Source organism: Phacochoerus africanus, chromosome 16 (assembly GCF_016906955.1).
Source record: "Phacochoerus africanus isolate WHEZ1 chromosome 16, ROS_Pafr_v1, whole genome shotgun sequence".
Classification (NCBI taxonomy): Eukaryota; Metazoa; Chordata; class Mammalia; order Artiodactyla; family Suidae; genus Phacochoerus; species Phacochoerus africanus.
Genome location: NC_062559.1, coordinates 55,403,308 through 55,429,183, shown reverse-complemented (window position 1 = coordinate 55,429,183; position 25,876 = coordinate 55,403,308). Strand labels below are relative to the sequence as shown.

Below are 25,876 nucleotides of genomic sequence, written 5' to 3'. Positions count from 1 at the left end.
CCCTGCTCGCGAGCAGCCCCCTCAGGTTCCCCCCCTCGCTTCCTCCCTGAGCACGACCTCCCCACGCCCCCCACTCCCGCTGCTGCAACTCCTCTGCTCCTTACGAGGGTGCCCATGCTCGTGCCACCCCGTGCAGGCGAGGCTTTCACAGTGGGCAGGGCTAACATTCCTTCTCCAACCGACAGCGAGCGCCCGCCAGGCCGGACAGCCTGCCCTCGCTGTCCCCAGACATGGCCGAGTCCGTGGCAAGGTGCTCGGTGCTTCACTCGGTGCCTTGAAGAAGGTACCACAGCTGATGACACTTAGAAAAGAGCCAAACCCAGACCTGGGGAGCTGTGGCCGGCGGAGCGCATGAACCCGAACCAAGCAGCTGGCGGGGCCAACCCTCGGGAGCCCATTTTATGGCTGGACAGTGCCACCAGGACCTAAAAAGTCCTTTCCGACTCAGACGTTGGCTCATTCTTTATTTAGGAAGGGAAACCTAACAGATGAATGATTAAATAATGACCAGGAACCCACGTCTTTCGAGGCGAACATCTTTCCACCCACTTCTTTCGTGGAAAGGGGCAAACCCCAAATTCCTTATCAACTGCAAAGAGAAACATCTAAGAGACAGGAGAAGAGGAAGCAGCTTTTCTCCAGCAGGACACACACGTGCACAAATCTCTCAAGGGCACTGGGGTCAACAAAAGCTTCGGTTGCTGCAAAAACCGTCTTCAGAGCAGCGAGGACGAGGCGGACACACAGAAGGAGCTATTTTTTCATCTCCAAAATGGCACTTCCCGGGCCCCGGTGCTTGGCGCTGCAGATGTTGCAGAACTGTGCAGGGGAGCTCTGCAAACGTAATGACACGCAGAGTTTACAAGACAACCTGGCCGCCCTGCTCGCACACTCAGACATCTGACGGGAGCGGCGCTGGTTGGTGGCGGGGGGGTGGACGAAGCGATGAACGCCTCGCTCCTTTTCCTGGGGGGTTTCTGTCGGTCCACATGGGACTCTGTCTGGACCAGCTTTTATTCCGAGACTCAAGGGACACCCCACCCCAAGACAACGTGGCCTGGGGGTCCATGGGGGACCTGACACTGAAAAACAGCAGCGTCATGATACAGGCATCAGGGCAAGAAGGTTACATGCAAACAGAAGGGGCCTCTCACTGTGGCTCCCGTCTAGAGTGGACGTGCCACCATCGGGACCGGAGCAGGTGCGCTTTCACGCCTCTGCTCTTGTGAGGTTTAGTGTACCACGCAGAGCTACCTGTGAGAAGGAGGCACACTCATTTCCTGATGTGACCATAAACTATCTTGTAACCGTGAGGACCCGCGGAGCTGACGGATGATGCTTATGATGCGGAGCGCGTCCCTCTGGCTGCAGCAATTTTCTCAACTCACCATGCTGGGCACAGGCAGGCATTCCTTGTGGAACGTGTGCCGGCAGTGGAAGACCACCACGCTGAAGGGCTTGGCCGCGTCTAGGGGAGATGGCAGGACGGTGGGGGGAGAGTTCAGGGTGACAGCAGATGCTGGGTTTTCCAGCAGCGACCTGCCTCGGGTGGCGGTGGGGGGATGGCTACCGCTTAAGTTCACTCCCGAGGGGCAGCGTGGCTGCACGCGGGGCGGGTCTGAGACCCCTGTTGCGACGGGGGTCCCAGGTGACCCGCCTGGGCTCCAAGTCAGTGACACAGCTACCTGCTGGGGACAAGGCCACCGCACAGGCAGCAGCCAGCCGTCGTTGCACAAACGCGCATCAGTGTGTGTGCACGTGGGTGGCCTCCTCCCACCAACCCCACCGGCCACGTGCACACAGTCAGGACACACTGCGCGCGGAAGCGGATTCGGCGGCTGCGTAAGAACGCATCCTGCTGTTCACCTGCTGCTGCCGCCCTGGCCAGGACCACGCGCTGACTTCGGGAGGGCCAGGCTAAAACCCTAGGCAGTGACCTTGCCCTGCGCCCCACTTCTGCTGGGACACCTCACCTCATCTGCTCCTGCTCTGCGGGGCCAGCTTACCTCTCGTGAGATTGAGGACCCTCAACAGACTAAATGAGGAATCTCACTATCTAACGCAGGTGCCTGTGTCTCTCTCTGTTAAAACACTGCCTAAGACGCGACGAAAGCGCACTGCTTTCCCTACACCCACTGCAGTTTTCAACACAAGCCCTGAAAACCCAAACCTCTAGAAAAGACCCTAAGGTGGAATGACTTTTTCTGTTCTTGCCTCGTTTTGTTCTGTTTTGCTTTTTAGGGCACACCTGCGGCATGTGGAGCTTCCCAGGCTGGGGGTCCAATCGGAGCTGCAGCTGCTGGCCTACACCACGGCCACAGCCATGGAGGATCTGCGCCGTGTCTGCGACCTACACCACAGCTCACGGCAGCGCTGGATCCTTACCCCACTGAGCGAGGCCAGGGATCGAACTCACATCCTCATGGATGCTAGTTTGGTTTTTAACCCATTGAGCCACAATGGGAACGTCCTCGCCTTGTTAAATAATCCCTTAAAGCTAAGTAAATGGTATAGAAACCAGGTCTTTTAGTATTTTTCTACGCCAAATTTATATATAAGAAGCATTTTTTTAGCATCTTAAAATGAGGCTTTAAATTCCACTTTCAAATCACGAACACTCCTCATGTCCTCTGATCTTTACTTAAAATGCTTTGATTATATGAAGATAAACACAGCTACCAAAAACTGTAAATAAACCAATGCGTGCATCTTTTAAGGAGTCACAGTTGCCACAAGAAGGCGAATGTTGGTCCCTGTTGACCTGAGACATAACGTGGGTGCCTAGAACCCTAGAGCGGTGCAAGGATGAAAGAAAAGGAAAAGCTACCTGCAGGATTTTCCCAGATACACACGATTCTCCACCGTGGAATCTAAACAGAGTGATGGTGAGTTTTCACTGTGTTTCGTTCCATAGCAGGAGGACTGGCCCTGACCCGGTAGCCTCAACATCACCCAGCAACTCGTCAGAAATGCAGATTCTCAGGTCCCACCCTGAACTACTCAATCAGCACCTCTGGGGGTGGGACCAGCAATCAGAGTTTTCACGAGCCTGCCCTCGGATGCTGACTCAGCCCGGAGCTTGGGAACCTCGGCTCTAAGGAACCAGCGCAAGTGAGTGGGAACGTTGGCTGGCATTCCTCGCGAAGCTGATGATTCCAGAAGTTCCATCGTTTTCAAGATAGGAATTAGCTAACTCTGAAGTGTTAATTCCGCTGGTCACTAACACACACTCGGGGGTTTTCTGCCCCTCCCACGTCTCACCTGACGGGAGGACCGGGGACAGGCACGACTCGCAGATGTTCTCCTCTGCAGGGACACAGACGGTGGCGCTCAGACCACGCTCCTCCCTGCTCTGGCCTCAGCAGAGCAGGGCAGCGGGGCCACGGCCGCCCTTCCCTCTTACCCACCATCCACCAGGACGCCTTTCATCTGGGTTCGGTGCATCTTCTTTAGCAAGGACAAAGAGTCGGCGACGAGAATCTTCTTGCAGCCTTCACGAAGCAGAATCTAATGCACACATTGCAAAGGGAAGCCACCTTAAGAAGACTCAGCTACTGGGGTGGCGGGAGAATTCAGATAATTGCTGTGCTGGAAAGACTCCGCCGAGGCACCCGCTGGTCTGCGGCCCTCGGGACCCCTCCCTCCCAGCGGCTGTCAGACCACAGAGCAGCTGCTCTGCTGGCTTCTGCAACATCACAGACGAATCCCAGTCTGGCAAGGCAGCCCCTCTACTAACGACCTTATTTGTTATTCTCTCACAGGGCTTCCTCTCTCTGGCAGAGCCTGGCCTGCCGTGCTTGGCTCACTCCAACCTCCAGATCTTTGCCCCAGAGAGCAAACCTGCTAGGCCCAAGTCATCCATTTTTTCCATAACTCCATCTATTATCGTACAAATATGCACTGGGTCCCTAGAACGCACAAAGCACAAGGCACAGACCAGTCAGCTAAAGAGCCACGTCTGTGTCCCAAACCCGTGCAGGGTGCAATCTTTTCTTCCAGTCTCATCCCCCTACTAAGCGAGGTGCTCGAGACGTGCACGGTGGATAAAGTGTCGACTGTACTTTCTCTTTCTTTTTTTTTGTCTTTTTAGGGCCATGCCCGTGGCATATGGAGGTTTCCAGGCTAGGGGTCGAATCGGAGCTACAGCTGCCGGCCTCCACCACAGCCACAGCCACACCAGACCCGAGCTGTGTCTGCGACCTACACCAAAGCTCATGGCAATGACGGATCCTTAACCCACTGAGTGAGGCCAGGGATCGAACCTACAACCTCATGGTTCCTAGTCCGATTCGTTTCTGCTGCGCCACAGCGGGAACTCCCAGATATTACTTTTTTTTTTTTTTTAACAAATTGAAGGTTTGTGGTAAACCTTTATCATCAGATAATGGTTAGCACTTTTTAGCAATAAAGTAGTTTTAAGTTAAGGTATGCATTTCTTTTGAAGAGACGTAATGCTGCTGCAGACTTAGACTACAGTACAGTGTAAGCATGCCTTTTTATGCCTTGAGAAATCGAACAATTACAGTTGCTTTTCTGACCCGTCTGCTTTATTGCAGAGCCATGAACCTACAGGACCACCGAGGTTTGCCAGCACACACCTTTCTGCGGAGCTGCTTTTCCTCTCGCGGGGAAACACTTGTGAATGAAGCTGCTGGTCACGGAGTAGGTATATATTTTAATTTCTAAATTAACTGTCAAACAGTTTCCTAAAGCAGTTTACTCTTTACTCTCCTCAGATATTCTTAGCCTTTTCTTTTTTTGGTCTTTTCTAGGGCCACACCCGAGGCATATGGAGGTTCCCAGGCTAGGGGTCTAATCAGAGCTGTAGCTGCGGCCTTTGCCAGAGCCACAGCAACACCGGATCCGAGCCTCGTCTGTGACCTACACCACAACTCACGGCAACACTGGATCCTTAACCCACTGAGCGAGGCCAGGGATCAAACCCTCAACCCCATGGTTCCTAGTCGGATTTGTTAACCACTGAGTCACGACGGGAACTCCCAGCCTTTTTATTTTTGTATCAAATTTATGACAAGAAAAAGTTCTTTTGGGATTTTGATTACAATTTTATTGAACATATGGATGGTGGTTAGTTTGGAGAGAACAAAATTTTGATAAAAATCTGTCTCTGGGAGTTTCTGTTGTGGCGCAGCAGAAACAAATCCGACTGGGAACCATGAGGTTTTGGGTTCAATCCCTGGCCTTGCTCAGTGGGTTAAGGATCCGGCGTTGCCGGGAGCTGTGGTGTAGGTCGAAGACGTGGCTTGGATCTGGTGTTGCTGTGGCTGTGGTGTAGACCGGCAGCAATAGATCTAATTAGACCCCTAGCCTGGGAACCTCCATATGCCGCAGGTGAGGCCCTCAAAAGACAAGACAAAAGACAAAAAAAAAAAAATCTATCTCTGAAGTTATCTGTGTAATAGGGCCTACAGGTCTATTCTGTTTGCTCTTGAGTAAATTTTGTTAATTTATATTTTCCTAGAAAATTGTTTACCTAAGTTTTCCAATACACTGATATAAAACTGTAGCATTTACTTAAGCTTGTGTGTGTGTGTGTGTTTAGAGCCACACTCTCGGCATATAGAGGTTCCCAGGCTAGGGGTCAAATCAGAGCTGCAGTTGCTGGCCTACAGCACAGCCACAGCAACACAGGAGCCAAGCAGCGTCCTCGACCTACACCACAGCTCATGGCAATGCTGGACCCTTACCTCACGGAGCGAGGCCAGGGATTCAACCTGCGTCCTCATGGAAACTAGTCAGGTTCCTTTCCACTGAGCCACGACGGGAACTCCATCACTTAGTTCTTGATGGAATCCTGTCTGCATCTCTCGGTACACTCTCCCCCCTTTTTTTATGTTCCCGATCAACTTTGTTAGAGATTTTCTTATTGTTTTGGAGTCTTCTGAAACCCCTCTGGTGAGGGTGCTTTCCTTCTAACCTCCACGTCCCTGTTAACGACACTTCTCTATTTTCCACCTTAATTATTTTGTGTTTTACGTGGAACAATGTCATCAGCTCTGTTTCGGTTCTTCCAGCCTCCCCTTCAGCTGTGTTTAATCTGCCACGTACCTTGTCGCTGAAATAACTTGCATTGGCTAGCCTCTGAGAGCACTTTCAGAAACCACGACCAGCTTGAAACCACTTTATCTTGTCATCTATGAAATGCCTCCACTTGGCAAATAAGATGGAACCATGACTCGCCTTCTCCCCTCACTTTCTACCTTGTCTCTTTCCAAGGAGCAATTCACTGAGGAATCAACTCCCCAAGCGTGTCTCTGCTTTATTGTAACTCTGCCCCTGGGTCCCCGAAGCAAATGAGCAAAATGCGGTGCTGCCTAACTTTCTCCAACATCTGGCCTCGGGGGCCTGCGTCTATGGAACAGTCGGTCCTGTCCCCCAGGACCATTCTCCCCCAGCCCCGCGGGCACAGCAGGTCCCAGATTCTTGCAAATACACGGGCCTGCAAAAATTTCCCTAAATTTCATGAGTTGACAGGGTAAGAAACTTTTTATCCTGCTAGGACAGGTGAAAATCAACTGCAGTGTTAGGAAATGAACAAAGGCCAGACCGAATACAACAGAATCAAACAAACACGTATGTGAAACCTTTCTGGAAACTTCGGGCTGTCCTATAAATAGATGTTGTTTTACAGTGACCCCCAGAGAAAGGAAATAAGTTTCCAGTAATGGGAAAAAAGTAGTCTTTTTCAGAGAAAATCATTGTAAACTCTTTCTTCATATACCAACAGGAAGGCCCTCCGGAATTCTTTGCACACCCTGCTTTAGCGGAGCGTTTTCTCGGGGATCCACGCCTAAGGCTCCCCCCCCCCCCGCCCCACCCCCAGGAGACCCCAGGAGGGCGGCTCCCAAGGCTCCGGCCCTCCCCTCCGGCCCCAGAAGCCCCTCCCTGGTCAGGACCGACGCAGCTTAGCCTCCTTCACACACCAACTGCGTTTTGCTTTTTTTGTCTTTTTTGCTATTTCTTGGGCCGCTCCCGCGGCACATGGAGGTTCCCAGGCTAGGGGTCCAATTGGAGCTGTAGCCACTGGCCTACGCCAGAGCCACAGCAACGCGGGATCCGAGCCGCGTCTGCAACCTACACCACAGCTCACGGCAACGCCGGATCGCCAACCCACTGAGCAAGGGCAGGGACCGAACCCGCAACCTCATGGTTCGTAGTCGGATTCGTTAACCACTGCCCCACGACGGGAACTCCCCAACTGCGTTTTTCTTACACAACTGAAGGAAAAGCTCTTAGGACATTTAACAGATAATTAAGAGGATAAAATATTGATTCAGCAGCTGCTTAGTGGATAATTTTTCATACAGGATTCACTTTGCACCCAATAATAATTTTCTTTTTACTCCTGGCTGACTCAGAACTATGTAAATATAGCCGGAAAAAATGAGCAGTGAGACACAGTGGTACCCTGAGCTTGGCTCTCGGGAAAGGGCCTTGGAAGAGGGATCTATTAGGTGTTTCTGCAGGCACTGCAGAGGCTGAGAGAAGTGTTTTCAGCCTAGGAGCTAGGCTGCAGGCCGTGGAGCTGGAGGACAGAGGGGTCATTATTTCGTCCCCTTCCTTGGGGTAGAGCTGTTCACAGACACTTAAAGGACTTCCCGACAAGCTGGAATCTGCAAACCTGGAGCACATCCGGGAAGACCCAAGGGGGGTGAGAGCCCAGGAGGCACAGAGCATGATCAGGCTCCCCCGCACCCCGAGCTTTAGAAGGGCTGACGCTGGGCCCGCTCCCCCAGAGCCCAATTCACACTTCAGCGTTCAGTGAAGCTTTCCCGCCTGGACGGCTGCCCTGCAACCCTCGAGAGCCACGCACACCAGCTCCCGGGGCTCCTCTCCTGCGCCACGTAACCCCCCATCCCCACACGTCCCCTTCCTTCCCCGCCTTTCTCACCCTCCCCATCACCTGTCCCTGGGTCGCCCGCTCGCCTCCACCTTCTACCGAGAACAACTCCTGTTCGTCCTGAGATCTTCTGACTACCTGCCTGGACCTGGATTTCCCACAAGCCTCTCCGCGAAGGCTCCTAGTTTTGTCACATCCTGTCCTCAGGGAAACCTCCGCTCCTCTAAAGCTGCCTCGCCCCGTGAGACCCCGGTCACGGTGGGCTGCGAAGTTAGCCTCTGCCTTCAAGGACATCGCGGGACCCCAGCCCACCGCCCAGGGCCCACGCGGACGACGCCTGCCCCAGAGCCGGGTTCTGCACCGTGACCTCTGCCCTCACCCTCCTCTTCTGAAGGAGGTCACAATGACCCCTTTGGAAATTGTAATGCAACAACAGCCCACTCCCCGGCCACCAGCTCTTGGCCCTCCAGCTGTCACGGCCTGATGTCGCTGGCTCCTCCTCTCGATGCTGCGGAGCTGCCGCCTCCGGCGCACCCTGCCTCTCACTGAAGCAGGAGACGGATGGGCCCGGCTGAGCAAGCGCAAGCCCTTCCCTGTGGACAGAAGGACAGAGACGGGGGAGGACAGGGAGCACCTAGGCCTCGTCCTCGAGGTCCAGCAGAACCCCCACAACTACATACTCGCAAAAAGCTTCCTCAGGGGTTGGAGACCGGAGGGCATGGGCCACAGGACGTCCCAGCCCCTTCCCAGAGGCCCGGGTGCTACAGTCCGTCCGTCCCGAGAGGCGGGATGAGTGCGGCCAAAGCCAGAGGAAGCCCGGAAGGACCGCCCCACACGTGCTTCGCTCGCCTCCAAAGCCCTGCGTCTACCTCCCCCCCTCTCCGCCCTCCCCAGCCTGCCTGTGTTTTCTCTACTCCTGTCTTCTCCCCTGATTTATTTATTTATTTTTGTCTTTTTTTTTTTTTTTTTTTTTTTGCTATTTCTTGGGCCGATCCCGCGCATATGGAGGTTCCCAGGCTAGGGGTCGAATCGGAGCTGTAGCCACCGGCCTCCGCCAGAGTCACAGCCACGCAGGATCCGAGCTGCGTCTGCGACCCACACCACAGCTCATGGCAACGCCGGATCCTTAACCCACTGAGCAAGGGCAGGGCTCGAACCCGCAACCTCATGGTTCCTAGTGGGATTTGTTAACCACTGTGCCACAACGGGAACTCCCCTCTTCTCTCTTTAAAACTCCTATTTGCCTCATGACCCTTTCTCTCTTTGCAGAATTCTTTCTCCAAAGGGACAAGTTCTAGGGACCTACGTCCAGTGGTCAGGGTTCAGCATTCCCACCCCACAGCCACCCCAGCACATCACCTAAGGCCACCGCCCCAGGTCTGGCAGGCAGGCCCCCACTCTGCACCCCTGCCGGCATCCCTCCCTCCCTCCCCCGAGACCACCCTTCTCCCGCCATCTCTCTTTCAGCCCTACCTTCAAAACCTCTGCGTTTCCAGGAAGCAATTCCACCCACATTCTAAGGAAAACCCATGTGCAAATGAGATGGAGAAAGAAGAGTCAGAATTTTAAGAGAAATGTGCTGTAAACAGCTTCAGGTTCTGTGGGAGCTTCCAGGACTCTGAAGGGCAGCCTTTGCTAGAGGCTTTGTGAGGAAAAGGTCAGGAGGCTGCGTGAGGCGCTTAGTAATTATTTACATCAAAGTAACAAGTTCCACGGCTCTCATCACAAATTCTGAGTTATCGAGCATAATAAAGTGAGAGTGCTCAAGAAAACAGACAAAAGCTTAACCATAAATCCTGAATTTTAACATCTTTCAGGCCCTAGGTTACGAAGCGGCTTCAAGGAAATTATCCAACTATTTGAAAAACATTTTAACGCCCCTAAGTGGACACAGTACCCAAGCTGCTGAAGACTGGTTTGGGTGGCCTGATCTCACAGCCACGGTAACCAAAGCCTGCTGTGTTTTCCACGCAAATGTAAGAAGGCTCACCAAGAGGAGAAACTCTGGGGATGGTTAAAAGCATGGATGGCTTCCGTGGAGGGTGGTGGTTCCAGTTTCTCTGTGTGAACAGTGTTCCAGGTATCCCGGCCAAAGTCAAGCCTGGCTATCGAACTGAACTGGTATCTAAAGGAGACCCAGAAATGCTGATCCAGGCGTCACCTCACTCAGCACACGCCTCTGTCCCGGGAACCGCTACTTACCTGCAAATTGTAGTCTTGCAGGATTTTGACCAAGGAGTCTCTCAGGTTAGGAATCTCCATCCCTTCCTTGATACGGTGAATCAGGAGAATTGGGTCAACATGGGTGCCGATGTTATTCAGCAAGCCAGTGATAAACGCTGCAAGACAGCGCGGAAGACACCTGTCAGCAGGGCAGCTCAGGCGACTTCAGGCTGCGAGTGACGCCAAGAAAAAGGGACTTCCCTCCGGTAAGTGTAAAACCACTTGCATTTCTAAATCCCCCCAAGAGCTAATCTTCCTTTACTTTCCTCAAAGGAGAAGCTAACTGAGAAGCGAGAAAGGAACTGGAGAACAAACGATTCCTTCAGAACAGAGCTCGGGACATCGAAGGCAGGCAGCTCATATGTACTGAGAATTGACTGTGGCTCAGCTACGGAAGACTTTTCTCCAATGTTCTGCAACGGGGATGCTCTCTGTTCCCATTTTACAGACGAGGAAGATGGGGTGGCTAACGAATGCGTCCAGGGGCCACACAGCTGGCAACTTTAAAACCCAAATTCAAGGTCAGACTGGGCCAGGTTACAACGTGCTTCCTTAACCCACTTTGCCGCCTTTTGGTCCCTAAACCACCACCGGGCAGCGCTAAACCACAGTCTCAAAGATACTCAAATACACATGTACACGCAACCACCTTAATCTGACACGGACTCCAACACCACCAGCCTCTTGCATCTTTTTTTTTTTTTTTTTTTTTTTGCCACACCTGTAGCTTGCAGAAGTTCCTGGGCCAGAAAGCAAACTGGAGCCACAGCAATGACAACATCGAATCCTTAACTGCTACGCCACCAGGGGACTCCTTGCATCTCTTATTAAAAAACAACCAGGAGTTCCCGTTGTGGCGCAGTGGTTAACGAATCCGACTAGGAACCACGAGGTTGCGGGTTTGGTCCCTGCCCTTGCTCAGTGGGTTAACGATCCGGCGTTGCCGTGAGCTGTGGTGTAGGCTGCAGACGCAGCTCGGATCCCGTGTTGCTGTGGCTCTGGTGTAGGCCGGTGGCTACAGCTCTGATTCGACCCCTAGCCTGGGAACCTCCATGTGCCGCGGGAGCGGCCCAAGAAATAGCAACAACAACAACAACAAAACAACCAGAAGTTTCTAGAGCTTGAAAATCTTGAAATATATAAGCCTTCCTTCGTACCAAAAAATGCAAAGGAGGGGAAAGATTTTAAATCACGACCACTAGTTTCTGAATCTTATCTGCATCTGCTAAAGAGGATCTGTGTTACTATTAGGTAACTGCTTTTGTTTCTTTCCAAGATGGGAGATGCAAGGCGAACGGCCGGGGCAGGCAACAAAACACACTCGCTGCTACGCTGATCGAACGGCAGGAAAGACAGACGAGACACCCCAGGAGCAAAGCTCCGAATACAGTCCACCTCCAAGCATGAGTATGGGTTTCCAGAGACTGGGTGAGGGCTGGACTATACGCTTCCAAAGTAAAGGCCCCCTGTATCCAAACAAACCCCAAATCAAGGCTGTTACTCTATTTATTCCATTTGGGGGCAGTAGGTAAACGTATGCTTTGGGGGGCACAGCCGACAGCATCAGGTTGGCCTCACGTCCTTCTCAAGTTCAGGTAATAGGAGGCGATGAGGCTCCAGGCTTCCCTGTGCAGGAAGAGGACTGGAAAGCGTTACTAAGTACCTGGCCTATGTTGATTTTTTTAGTTTTGTGGGGTTTTTTTCTTCCTTTTTTGGCTGCTCTGAGGCACATGGAGTTCCTGGGCCAGGGATCAGATCTGAGCCACAGCTGAAATTGAAGCCACCGCCGCAGCAACACCCACTGTGCCAGGCCGGGGACTGAACCTGCGTCCCAGGGCTCCGAGGACGCCACCGGTCCACGGTGCCCCCCAGCGGGACCCCTGGCCTGTTTTCACTACACATATGTCACCATATGGTCAACCCAGAGCACCCTGAGATGACTCCTACTCTACAGACAACTGGCTAAACGGAGAGGCAAAAAGTCACGGTCACAGATGGCTTTCCTGCTCACGTGGCTTGTCGATGGAATATAAAATCAGATCTTCCCAGAGCTCCCCGTCGTCCTGCTCCTTGGCGAATTCGATGGCTTTGTCGACGTCGTGCAGCTCCTGCATGATCATCTTCAGGGCCCTCCGGCTGTTGCCCATGCGGCCTAGCGAGACGCGACAGGCACCACTGAGGACGCTGTCCCGAGACACTCCGCAGACGACCGCCCCCGCGGCCCCCGGACGCTGCCAGGCCAGGGGTCCGATCCGAGCCGCAGCTGCGGCCACACCACGTAGGATCCTTAACCCGCTGCGCCACCGCAGGAACTCCTCGATAAAACATCTGAGGGAAATCAGGCCTCTCTTGGTTTGTCTACACGTGGGAGAGCCGCGGCAGAAGCCGGCTTCCTCACGTGACACCGGGAACTGGCTGTGACAGGCATCGCTCACAGGGTGTGCACTGTGGGCTGAGCCCTCCCTTAAGTGCGTCACTCCAACCACACCACGTGCCGTCACGACAACCCTGTGCGGTCGCGTCTGCCGCCTGTCCTCTTCGGCCAAAGAGGACACAGACCTGCGAGGGCCTCGCCGAGACCACCCGGCTCCTGAAGGGCAGATCTGGAATCCAAATCCAGAGCCTGGCAGGTTCTGACCCCCTTCTGGACATTACAAACAACGTAAACTTAGCGACCCATCCGCCGCGGGTCCTCATTTAGGCTGTGAGGTGGACACGGACCCCGTTCTGTTTACTCCGCGGCACGACTATGTCACCTCAGTATCACCCATGAGATGACGCCTCCTGCTCTTGAGCTGAGACGCCACCCGTTCCTTAGCGTACAGGGGCCCAAGCGAAAAAGGGCTACTTACTCAGAAGATAAACTGTCTCTTCCACAAAGTTCCTCTGTTGACAGATCTCAAGAGCCTGCAAATAAAGCAGAGTGGAAAGGTCACCAGGGGGGAACCGGACAAGAGCGCATGTCAACAGGGCCAATCACCTGCGTTGGAAAGACTCTGTCCGCTGCTTCCCTTGAAAAACAACACGAAGTAGGAGTTCCCTCTGGTGGCTCAGCGGGTTAAGAACCTCGATCCCTGGCCTTGCTCAGTGGGCTAAGCATCTGGCGTTGCCATGAGTTGTGGTCTGCGCCACGGATGTGGCTCTGCTCTGGCCTCGCTCTGGCTGTGGCGTAGGCTGGCAGCTGCAGCTGATTCAACCCGCAGCCTGGGAACCCCCATGTGCCGCGGGTGTGGCCCTAAAAAGCAGCAAACCAGACCAAAACAACAATATCAAGTAAAAACCAAACACAGACCTCCTCAAGCTTTGCTGCGGCTGTCTCGACGGACCTCTCAGAGGAGCAGGACACCCTACAGCACTTCACTGATGACATATTTGAGGCAACTCAGAACCTTCCACGAGCAAAGGCAGATGATGCTGGGAGAAAGCCTCTTTCCCACAAACTTTCACGCCGCGTGAGGATTCTTCTCGGCACTGCTGCCCCTCTAGTGCACAGGCGGCCGTGTAAGCCTGGTCTCCGTCCTGGACTGCAAACGCCAGGAGAGGACTGCTGTTTGCGGATGTGTGTCCCCAGGACGAAGCGCCCTGCAACTCAGTGAACCCTGCTGCCTAAAGAATTAAGCCCCGGGAGGAGTTCCCGTCGTGGCGCAGTGGTTAACGAATCCGACTAGGAACCATGAGGTGGCAGGTTGGGTCCCTGCCCTTGCTCAGTGGGTTGGCGATCCGGCGTTGCCGTGAGCTGTGGTGTAGGTTGCAGACGAGGCTCGGATCCCGCGTTGCTGTGGCTCTGGCGTAGGCCGGTGGCTGTAGCTCCGATTCAGCCCCTAGCCTGGGAACCTCCATATGCCGTGGGAGCGGCCCAAGAAATAGCAACAACAACAACAAAAAAGACAAAAGACAAAAAAAAAAAAAAGTATTAAGCCCCGGGAATATGCTGGGAGGTCCCTTGTGGCTCAGTGAGATTGTCACTGCAGTGGCTCGGGTTGCTGCTGTGGCGTAGGTTTGACCCCTGGCCTGGGAACTTCCATGTGCTGCAGTGGCGGCCAAAAGACAAAATAAAACACAGGAATGTTTATATTGCTGGTTCACAGGGTCTAAAAGAGAACTCCGCACAAGGACCCGTCACGAGTGGGAGGATGCAGCCCATGTTCATCGTGGCACTGACCGCGACACCCGAGTTACGGAGCAGCCTGAGTGTCCCTAAGAGAGCAGTGGACCAAGGTGAGCTGCATGTACACAAGGCAAGATCAGGCCTACGAAGGAAGGAAACAGTGCCACTTGCAGCAACTAGAGATCACACTGGGTGAAGTCAAAGACAAACATATCACTTACATGTGGACTCTAAAAAACCGATACAAGTGACCTTTTTACACAACAGAAACACAGACAGCGCAAACAAATGTAGTTACTCAAGGGGAAGGCAGGCAGGGATACATTAGAAGTTTGGGATTAAGAGATACACACTATACATGTAAAACACGAAGGTCCTACTGTATAGCACAGGGAACCTTATAAAAAAATAAAAGAGGAAAAACTATCTGACAAAAATCCCATGAAGAAACGAGGGACTATACAGATGACAGCCTCTCCTTGAGTGTAAGGGAAAAAGACACACTGAGAATTTATAGAGTCTGATAATTCTGGATGAGCTGGCACACACACGCTCTGCCCTCTGCCTGGCATGAGGGGCCCAGGGTGGATGGAGAGGCACAGACAGTAATAACACTGCCTCTGCTGCCACCATACGAGGGCAAGACCGCGGCAGGGGCAGCGGTGGAGAAGCACCAGCAGGAGTCCAGCAGAGGCGTGCGCGGGGCCCGGCCAGTGCGGAAGCCCAGGACTTCGATCGCCAAGAAAGGACACGGGCCCAGGCTTGGGACAAGAGGTGACACTTGAGCTGGATGCACTGTGACGAGCAGGTCCACCAGGACGCCTCATCCCGCAACCCTCCCACGTAACCTGCCTACTTCCTGGTTCTGCTCCGACTTAAATCCCAGAATCTTTCCCAGAAGATGAGGCATCTGCAGTCTGGCCCTGCCTTGCGCCGCAGCTCCACCTCACACCTTGCTGGTCCCCCAGCTGTGGTCCCCACTCCCCACCCCTTGGCGAGTCCCTCAGCAAACACTCCTCAGACCCAGAGCAGGGCAGATCCCATGTCCTCACTCTCCGCGCCTCCCGCACACTTCACCACCGTCACAGGGACGTGAACGGGCTCCCCCAGCTGGTCGTCTGATTTCTGGTGGCAGGAACCACGTGCACCCTAAGCCCTTCTGCACACTGCCTGGCTCACAGCAAGTGTGCAAGAAGTATTTTTTATATAGATGAGCAGGTAAATGGGAGTTCTTTGATGACCTAGTGGTTAAGGAGCTGGCACTGTCACTGCTGTGGAGGGGATTTGATCCCTGGCCTGGGAACTTCTGCATGCTGTGTGGCAGCCAAAGGAGAACACAACAGAGGAGCAGGCAGAAAAGGTTTCGGAGGAAGATTACTGGGTTGCATAGTCAGTCATTTAAAAGTAACCAGGAAGTTCCCTTGCGGTGCGGTGGGTTAAGGATCCAGCGTTGTCCCAGCTGTGGCTCGGGTCACAGCTGCAGCAAGAGTTCAGTCCCTGGCCCAGGGATTCCCACATGCAGCAGGTGGGGCCAAAAAAAAAAAAAAAAAAAAAAAAGCAACCAAGCAAGGATGTTTTCAAAACAAGAACCAAGGAGATGAAAAGAACTGCACAAGTTCATTGGCTTTCAGCTCCACGGTCTGTCTTGAGAAGTAACAGCAGGAGCTAGTTTTGACGTTTTGATTTTTGACTGAAAACCTGTGGGCAGAATATATCTTTAAATCCATGTCACTGGTTGGACATTACCAGCTAAAAGGGGTGGGGGGGTGGGGGGGGAGCAGGTCATAGAGATCAACGGGGGCGGGGGGGGGGCAAACTAAACATGACGCAAGTGGAAAAACCTCTGACTGCAGAACTGCGATGAAACCAAGACAGTGTTTGAAGCACATATCCATTTAAAGGAGAAAATGCAAAGACCTAAAGGCCGTCGTGAGGAGGAGACACCACTCCTCTGATCACTCACAGGGCCCTTTAAAAAGGCAGAGACAGGCGTTCCCTTACGGCTCTGCGAGCTGGGAATCCAGTGCTGCCGCAGCTGTGGTGCAGGTCGCTGCTGCGGCACAAGTTTGACCCCTGGTTCCGGAGTGTCCCCGTGCCACGGGTGCAGCAGAAAGAAAGAAAAAAAGGCAGAGATAGCTAGGTGTCCCCAGTATCCCACACCCGTTTCTTCTATAGTAACGAGGTTTTAGGGGGTTAAATAGACTCTCCAGGGCTCCCCGGCGGCAGGAGGGCTATGTGACTAGAGTCCATCACGAGTCCCCCACGGAGATGAACCAGAAGCGCGGGCTGGCGGCTGCCGGGCTGTTCTTTACGAAGCGGTGCGTGTGAGCCCCCGGCTCTCTTATTTTTAATCCTTTCATCCAAAGTGCTCCTGGAAACACGGATGGCACCATTTTCCAACATGAGGTTAAGGTTGTGCAAGGTGGGAAACGAGAGAATAGAGCCTGGGTCTCTGACCCGCTGGCCACTGAAGTTAGGACTTCTGTGTGACAGAGAACTAACCTGCTGCTTCCGTTTAAACCACTGCCAGTCGGGGATTCTGATCACTCATACTGAACCTCATCAGAACACTTAGAACGTTCTCATTGGTTTAGATTTAAGAGGTGATTTACCCACATCTCTGTATGGTCCCGCCCAGTTGTCATCATTTGAACAGAACTTTCTTAAAAATATTTCACTCTCCTGGAATGATACAAGAGCAGAAACAGGACACACAGGTGAGGCGTTCAAGAGCCACGGGAAAAGCAAAACAATCCGAAGTCAGAGGACCTGGGACTATTCCAGTGAAAACACGGAGAAACCAACCAACTTGTGCTAACTGCCGGACGTACAGATGGACAGACAGTTCACGTTCTGGTAAGACCGTGTCATGCACAGACAATGGCACAAGGCAATACAGTCAGAACGGGATGCTTAAAGTGATTTATTACTAAAAGGAATCCATGAATCACCTTTGTACCTGGAAATTTACCAACATGTTAGAGCATCACTCAGACGTTTCAAACAGAGCCACCCTCCTTTCCTTGAGCACAGGAGGCTGCTTGAAAACACACACGTCTCAAACCACAATGAGTCTGAAGTCGGAGGGCTCACCTGAGCTGGCTGAGACAGGAGCCGCTTGCTATAAGTGGCTCTTGAAATGAAGGGAGTTCCGGTTGTGGCTCAGCGGAAATGAAGCTGGCTAGTATCCATGAAGACTGGTTCCATCCCTGGCCTCGCCCAGTGGGTTAAGGATCTGGTGTTGCCGTGAGCTGTGGTGTAGGTCGCAGACACAGCTTGGATCCCACTATGCTATGGCTGTGGTGCCGGCTGGCAGCTGCAGCTCTGATTTGACCCCTAGCCTGGGAACCTCCATGTGCTGCAGGTGTGGCCCTTAAAAGTAAAATACACAAACGCACAAATAAATAAACCAAAAGAAAACTTCAGTTCCTCACCGCCAACAGCTCCAATACTCAACGGCCACGTGTAGCTAGTGGCTCCCTGATCCGAGGAGATGATGGCCCATTTCTCTCAGCGCCGAACATTCTGCTGCAAAGCGCAGCCCGAGGCTGTTTCAGGACATTATCAGAAATGGCCATTTGGGTGGAAGAGGTGTCTGAAGGCAAAGCCTGAAGGCAGGAATGGTCTGAAAAGCCAGCAGGTGTGTAACACTGAGCTCAATGACAACTGAGTCTCCGAATTTGAATTTCACAGATTTTCTTAATGTTTTAGGATGTGTTTCTAGCAGTATCTTAAATTAGCCTTTTCTCATATATGAGGAAGTAGAGACTCTAGAAATCTCTGCACATTGTGACTAAAGTGTAAAAAGCAAATATTTCTGGTACAGAGGATTTTTCTAATATTGAGACAAGTAAAGCATAAAAGCATGTTTTCTTATTTTAGCTCCTGGCATAATCCTGGGCCAGAGTGCTCCCTCTAGAGGAAAGAGCAGGGAAACTAAGATTTTTAAAGCCAGGAGGGGACACGGACACACACACACACACACACACACACACACACACGCATGCTAGCACACGCACAGAAAAGGAGACTAGAAAACAAAAATGACGAGGCAGAATAATAATGTAAATTGAGTAAAAATGATGTAAAAAGAACATTTTAATGCCCTTTTCCTGATTTAATGTAACGGTAAGTAACAGAGTTAGAAGTTTAAGGATTTACTAACAGAAACCCTGTCAACTATAAATTCTGTGACTTCCACCTCGCCTGGACCCTGTCTCTTTTATCGAGTCTTATTTTTAAAATGTCTTTAATGAAAATCTATAAGCTTTGCATCTCCCAGCTGTAGTCCTCCAAATTCATAAGTGCTGCCACCTCGTGAATGCCATTAGGTGTGACAGTGGTCGTGAACTCAGGTGTGGATGATGAAGCCGATTCTCTGCGTTGGACTGTTCTGCGCACAAGCACAGCCGGTTTGCAGGTGAGAACTCCTGCCTGAGGACCACACGTGGAAATTCAGACGCAGGGACAGTTCAAAGCCTGGTGTCATTCCCGAGTCCTGCGATACTGAGGAGCAGCTTTCTTACTGTTGCTGTGGTGATGATTTTAATGAACCTCCCCTGGTGTTAAGAATGTGGGACCCGAGGTGAGGAGGCTCAGGTCCCAAGGTCCTGGCCCTCTGGCTTGGCAGCTCCAGACCCTGGGCCGCTGCTTTCAGCTCCTGAAGGCTCGGCTTGTCCGTATGAAACGACTTTCTCCAGCTGCTGCACTTGGGAGAAATCAAATCGAAACGAGGAACTTCGAAGCACAGCACCGAGGAGACAGCACAAAAAAGAGCTGTTCCAAGACAGTCTTCTTTAAAAAAGACTCTCTGCATTGACTTTGCTGAGTGCTGTGCTGCTGGGGTCTGGGGTCTGGGGTCTGGGGTGGCTGTGGCTGTGCTGTAGGCCGGCAGCTGTGGCTCCAATTCAACCCCGCGCCTGGGAACCTCCATCTGCCGTGGGAGCAGCCCTAGAAATGGCAAAAAGACAAAACCAAAGCACCAAAAAACTGCTTTGAGATGGCAAGGACAGTGGTGTACTTTTTTGCAAATATACAGACTTCCCACAGTGGAGCCTGATGAAAAGATAATCTCTTACGAAGATGTCTCAATGACCTATATAACCTGAAAGCCCATTTAGGGAGTTCTAAAAATGTGGATTATTGACTTGATTATAATGACACGTTGCTACCCTTAGAATCTCTAATCCATTTTGCTCACAAGTCTCTTTCAGGGGAAAACATGGGGTAATGTAAAAACTGTTTAAACCATAACTGTTTTCAGACGCTTGCGTGGCGCTGTCTTACATGCGGCTGGTTCTTCCAAGTGGGTCGGAAAGAAAACCCCGCCAGGTCGACGCATGGCGCGGAGCGAGTTCGGCCTGTTCAAAGCACCACGCGTGGGTCCGAGGTTTTCCGACGCTCCCTTTTGGGCGGAGCAGTGGGCTTGGGTTGCGCACCACTGGACTGGAATCCGTAACCCAGAGCGTGGAGGCCAGGTGCCTTTGCACCTTGTTCAGTGAATGGGAAGCAGGAGCCCCGAGAGGACATGGATCCCTCTCGGGCGTGAGGCTCTGGCTGAGGAGGCGACAAAACACAGCCCGGAAACAAACGAGGCTTCCTCCGCAAGGGAGATACAAGAAGGGGCGCTGTTCAGAGAGTCAGAGTCTCCCCTGTTCTAGAAGACAGAGCCTACCATGAGAAAAGAGAGGAACGTTTGCTCTGCCAAGATGATGTGTTTCCAAATTTACTTCTGAGAAAAAGCCTTAGGGCTCAAACATAAGATGTTAATGTTTCTCATAAAATCATAGGCAGGCAAGATTTTTTTTTAAGTTAACTGCAGAATTTGAAAATTCACTGAGCTGAGACTGGTTCACACTAAATTCAACACATGTGGAGTTAATCCTGGGCTGAAGGAGCAACTGCAGAAGCTGTGGGGGGCGCGCGGAGCAGGCGTCACCGCCACCCGCGCCACACCTGTGCCTTATGGGTCAACCACGAGTTTCTGTCTTGTCGACACACCCAGCTGACCTCGACAAGTACTTGCCACCGGGCTGTCTGAACCTGCTGACACGTGCAGATGGTCTGGGGAGCCGCAGGAAACAGCAGTGACGGTCGGCGACTGCCCAGCTGACACAGGTTAAGTGCCTTAGTTCCCCGTGAGACAGCAGGCTCGCAAAACTCCCGAGTCCACAGTCGAGCCCAGTGGGTGTCATTTACTCGCTCAGGACGCAACAACACGTGTGTCAAATGCCTGTTGGCTACTGAGTTTATCAAAGTGAGTGAGTGAAGCTCCTTGTCCTTGAAGAATTCACAGGACGGTGGGAGAGAGAGTCCAGTGATTACAGTTACGACGGGATGTAGTGCGAGGGAGAAATACACACATACCTCCGGTGGGTATTTCAAGCAACAGGCTGCAGGACCCCAGTGCTCCACTTTGACCTCTGGCTTGTGGCAGTCCACGCCCCTCCCGGGCTGACCCCGCCAATGTGCCTCAGACCCCCAGGGTTTACGGTGGAGTGACTCCTACACCCTGGATCCAGCTTTTACCCCAGTTCCACCCTCATGGGAATACCTGGGCTCTGCACCACAGTCAAATCCAGCAGGGCCTCTAGTTCTCAGCAGGAGGCCCCGCAAACCTACTGCTTTGTGAGCGGGTCTCCGTCTTGAACGGATGGATGAGCAGAGACCCGGAGTCACCGCTGCTGCCCGCTGCGTGGCCTGCGGCGCGTGGGCCGGGCACCCGCGACTCACCTTCTCCAGGGGGCAGTGGATGCTGTCTCGGAGAAACGGGAGCAGGTTCGGACGGTCGTATTCGGCGTAGAGGCTGATCTGCTTCTCGTGGTAGCGCTGCCCCTTACGATGGTCTCTCCGGAAAAGCTTGTGCAGATACTAAAAAGAACGGGGTAACGCGGGCGTGTTCAAAGCGGAAGAGCAGTGCCTGCTGCACACGGCTCTTTTCGGTTCTCAACAGCTTCCGTGGGGAGGCGGGCGAGGGCCGTCTCCGGAAGACCCTCTAGGTGGGGGGGGGGGAGCGGGGAGGAGAAGGCCCTGGGGAGCCGGGAGATGCCAGGCTCCCTCCAGAAGGGCCCTGAGTCGCCTGGCTCTGCCACACCCCAACCTCGTCACCTTGGGTAGGTCATAACTTCCCTGCGACTGGGCATCTTCACTGGTAAGCATCTCTGGGGGTTGCTGTGAGGCCCGAATGAGTTACCACTCGTGGGCGCACACCGAGCACCGCAGAGATGTTCACGACGGGAGCTGTGAACTATCATCACCACACCTGCGCTGCCTCCGAAACAACACGCGTGATCAGCGGGGCTCCTAGGTCATCAAACCCCCATCCTCTATAGAAAGGGGCAAGAATATGTCCCTAGCGCCCCCCAAGAGCGACAAGCGCTACACAGACTCTCATTCGGTCTGCAGCTCCTCTCTGACAGTCAAGATCTGTCTTTGCAACAAGATGCCGCCTGTCCTGGCGCCGGCAAAACCAAAGCAAGAGTTCCCGCTGTGGGGCAGAGAGTTATGCACCCTGCTGCGGTGGCTGTGGTTGCGGTGGACGTGCCCAGCCCACGTCCTCCTCGAATAAGCCCTGTTTTCACTGAAGATTCTCCTTGGATAATTTTGAAAAAGGCCACAGAACACAGCCAGTGCTGCTTTCCTTCCATGACAACAACAACGCAGAGCACCAGAGACCACCTCCCACCCCCCGAGTAACAGGCCTGTTGGCCCCCCCGCCCCGCGAGACCGCATGAAAGACGCGGGCCCAGGGTGAGACACCAAAACTGAGACTGGTCTGGGATCTTTCTGGGTTCTGGACAAGGACCACCTTGCATGCTACGCCCTCGGCTCGAGACCCTACTGTCTGCAGTGCACAGGGCCGGCTTTGCTGTCACTTGCGCCGTAACTGGTTCTATGGAAGCGGGGACGAAAAAACGTTGCCTGCGATTCTGGGAAACAACGAACCAGTGACCCCACCAAGCCCTCGGCCACAGCGGCCCAAGGATGGTGGGCTCTGAGGGGCCTTCGGACGGAGATAAACAGGACACTGGCCCAGGGGAGGTCAGAGGTATCTTTGAGGGATGATTTCAATGGGCCCAGACGCGCGCAGCGTCCCAGGCAGAGAAGGGCAGTAGCGTCTCTAACGGGAAGCGGCTGCTTTCTGCGTGTGCTTCGCAGGCAGCTTCTCACACTTGCCCACACTCCGCCCCCGCCCCCAGCAAAACTCCTACAGACCCCGGCCCTCCCTCGGCCCCTCCGACCAGGGCCTCCGCAGGCCACGGGCTCAGGAACGTCCCTGGGAACACGTCCTTCTCGCTCTCAAGCTGGGTGCTGTGCTTCTGCCGCCAGAGGGACAGGGCTGTGCTCCCAGGCGCTGCGTGCCAACGCAAAGATGAATGGTAGCTTTTTAAAAATCACCATTCAATCGTGAGACAAAGTTCAAGTGCCTGATCTGGTACCGTTAGGCCGGAATCAGAGCATACGCCGCATGTTCCACCCGTCACGGAACACTGTTTGCGGGCAAACCTCCCAGCTGAACGCGTTCTCGAAGCAGCACTGGAAGGTGGGCCGCCGCACTGTCCAACCAAAGGGCAAAGGAGGAGCCTGTCGGAAGTTCCCACTGTGGCTCAGTGGCAGCCCCCCCCCCCCCGCCGACCAGGAGCCATGAGAGTGCTCGCTCAGCGGGCTAAAGGACCCAGCGCTGCTGTGAGCTGTGGTGTAGGTCACAGACCTGGCTTGGATCCCCTGTTGCCGCGGCTGTGGCCTAGGCCAGCAGCTGCAGCTCCAATTCGACTCCTAGCCTGGGAACCTCCCTAGGTCACAAGCGCAGCCATAAAAAGCCAAAAGAGAAAAAAAGGAGACCGTCACGCTTACCACGTGCTGCAGCTCCGGTCTGTCTTCCAATTCTTCCACGACCTTTTTAATCTGCAGAAGAAGATTAAATGTTTGAAATGTAAAATCAGGAGAATGTACACACGGCAGCAAAATCACCTGAGAAAACCTCTCTCTTCCGCATGGAGCCAGGGCTCCCGGACACTCATCCGTCTGAGCACAGAGGAAAGACGACACTCACTGAGATTTTATCTTCGTTGTCCAGAAGCATGTCGACAGCTTTCTGCAATATGAGAAAATAACCACAGTCACTGAAGTTGGTCATACGAAGAAAAGAGAACACAGAACACAAGGTACTGGAGAGGACACCACCACGAAAGGCAGGGTCTTAGTTTATGCAGAGAGGAGGTTCTGGCTTTAGAAGGGTCTCGAAGAGAGAGATTCCTAAATATACTTTAAAATGTGCTTCAATCTGAGGTCTTGGCGCTTTGCTACAGCTCACGAACACGGGCCATCTTGGCGTGTCCGATATCTTTATCAGTTTTCAGGTGATTCTCAGTAGTTCTAGAGTGTGTCATTCACAGGACCACAAAAATGAGCTCTGCTTCTGGCCAGCTGAAGACTGACTAAGCCCCTCTAACAGATTCCACAGATAAAAGGAGCTGGTCGTACGTGGAGAAGTGTAAGAGCCAGAGGTTTAAAAAAAATAAAAGATGCCTGCGGTTTCAGGCCAACACAAAGCTTACAGATTTCTGGAACTGACCTTAGCTTACCTCGAACATTCAGGAAACGAGACAGACTGTGCTTGTAACAAGAGGTGGTGGGAAGGGAGCCCAGACTGAGCCTTGTACAGACCACCTGGGGCTTATTCTATTTGTTTCTTCTTCTTTTTCAGCTGCATCGGTGGCATATGCAAGTTCTCAGGCCAGGGATCGAATCCAAGCCACAGCTGTGACCTACACCACAGCTGCGGCAACAGGGGATCCTTAACCCACAGCGCCAGGCCAGGGATCAAACCCGCGCTGCCACAGAGACAGTGCCCCAGCACGAATGCCCTAAGATTTGTTTGTTTGCTCTGAGCCTCGTTCTTGACTCTACTGCCGACCGTCTACTTCAAAACTGTTTCTCTCTGAAACATCGGGATCTTTATTTTCTAATTAGAAAGTTCTATGACTTTGTAACTTTGGTTCCTGTCCTTGAGCTCACTCACCTCTGTCTACAGCTACGTGTGCAAAACTAGGCTCCTGAGACACCCGGCGGGTGGAAGAGGCAGAAGGGGAGACTGGGTGTGGGAAAGGGAATTCGGTTCTGTAGGAGGCTCTCATCTTAAGCCTCTTCTGTCAGAAAAGCAGAACCTCTGTACCCGAACTTTCTCCAGAACTGCACTCGTTCAGAAGACTCAGATCTGTACTCCCCGAGGACGTGACCCATTTCGTATGAAAAATGGGCTAAAAGCTTCTTTCAAAAAAAAGGGTAGACGTAGCTCCTATTTAAATTGTTTACATGTGTGAAGACTAATATACAGCACATCACAGATATATGACATAGCACATACTATCCATAAATACAGCATCATAAACAAATCCCAAATAACCCTTTCAGAGACTTAAGGGTTCTACTCTGATTTACATAAAATTTTAATTTTTCTGAATGAGAACTACTGTGGTTTTTTTAATCTGTTTCCCCTAAGTAGTTCGGGAATGCTAATGTGGGCATTAGCCTCCTCCCCCCCCTCCCCTCCTTCCTCGCTTCTTTAAGGTTGCACCTGTGGCATAAGGAAGTTGCCAGGCCAGGGGCTGAACTGGCGCTGGAGCTGCAGCCCACACCACACTCTTCGGCAACACCGGATCTTTAGCCCACTGAGCGAGGCCAGGGATTGAACCTGCGTCCTCACAGAGACCATGCTGGGTCCTTAAACTGCTGAGCCACAACAGGAACTCTGCAGCTTTCGTTTTTAAGACACACACACAGACAGAGTTTGTATCACTTTGCAAGAGCCACTATGAGGGTGAGCGGTGGAGGCTGGTGCTCTCATTTGACAGACGCCACGCTATTCGAATTCGTCCTACATGTAAATGACACATCCCACGCGTCCCGGGCTGGGGCATCACCCGAGAACAACGGGAACTGTTGTGAATGGGTAAAACGGCAATAAATGGACCGAAAGAGGGCACTTAAAATGTTAATGCTGGGACACAATTAAAATGAGCTAAAGCATATGGCTAGTTTCTCTGTTTCTATGAATATATGGATTGTTTTACTAAAAGACAACTTCTCACACACACATACACACTTCGAAAGTTCCACAGCAAATGTGGATCGCTGTTATAGACCCACCACCGGGAGGAAAGGGCTCCTGCATGCCGATCAGGGTAACATCCACGGAGGGTCCGGGGGGTCTGAACACGAATGTGACTCGTTAACGACGCCAGGGTGTGGGTAAACGGTAATTACTAAAAATCTGGTAGAGCACAAAGAATTCGTCAGCATGAACATGAGGAACACGTTACCTCGGAGTCAAAATCCATTAATAAAACAATTTTATCCTTGATAGAACTGAAAAGGTTATGCTTGTGGATCAGCTGGAAGGCGTCCTTGTGTCTTAAGGTTAGGTATATCTCCAGGGCGCTGCTGTAGTTCTTGTCATAGGTGTACCTGGGAAGACACAAGGCTTTACACCGATGCTCCCCAACACTTCCGATGAAGCACTCACACACTCGCACCGTGTTTTACACTCGGGAACACAGAAAAACCTGCTCAGAGAGGAAAGTGAACTTTATGTAGAGAAGTTTTCCTTGGGATTTAACTACATGGGACCAAAAATACGTATTTCTTTCTCAGAACCATCTCACGCAAATTTTAGAAAACTTGCA

The 25,876-nt window shown here is 52.6% G+C and overlaps 1 protein-coding gene across 3 annotated transcripts in view; it reads right to left on the bottom strand.

Moving 5' to 3' along the window:
* Positions 1-444: 444 nt before the first annotated feature.
* VPS41 (VPS41 subunit of HOPS complex) overlaps positions 445-25,876 on the bottom strand; it is a 165,496-nt gene continuing 140,064 nt past the window's right edge. For 2 of the 3 annotated variants that reach the window (XM_047763541.1, XM_047763540.1), the window contains 11 exons: positions 25,514-25,658; positions 23,245-23,286; positions 23,046-23,096; positions 20,925-21,062; positions 12,937-12,991; positions 12,096-12,236; positions 10,064-10,200; positions 3,408-3,507; positions 3,262-3,306; positions 1,389-1,468; positions 445-834 (listed from right to left, as the gene is read on the bottom strand). In XM_047763541.1, the coding sequence (XP_047619497.1) occupies positions 754-834; positions 1,389-1,468; positions 3,262-3,306; positions 3,408-3,507; positions 10,064-10,200; positions 12,096-12,236; positions 12,937-12,991; positions 20,925-21,062; positions 23,046-23,096; positions 23,245-23,286; positions 25,514-25,658 (1,015 nt within the window). In that variant the 3' untranslated portion in view covers positions 445-753. The remainder of the gene's footprint in view (positions 835-1,388; positions 1,469-3,261; positions 3,307-3,407; positions 3,508-10,063; positions 10,201-12,095; positions 12,237-12,936; positions 12,992-20,924; positions 21,063-23,045; positions 23,097-23,244; positions 23,287-25,513; positions 25,659-25,876) is intronic. The other variant, XM_047763542.1, reaches the window with a different exon arrangement.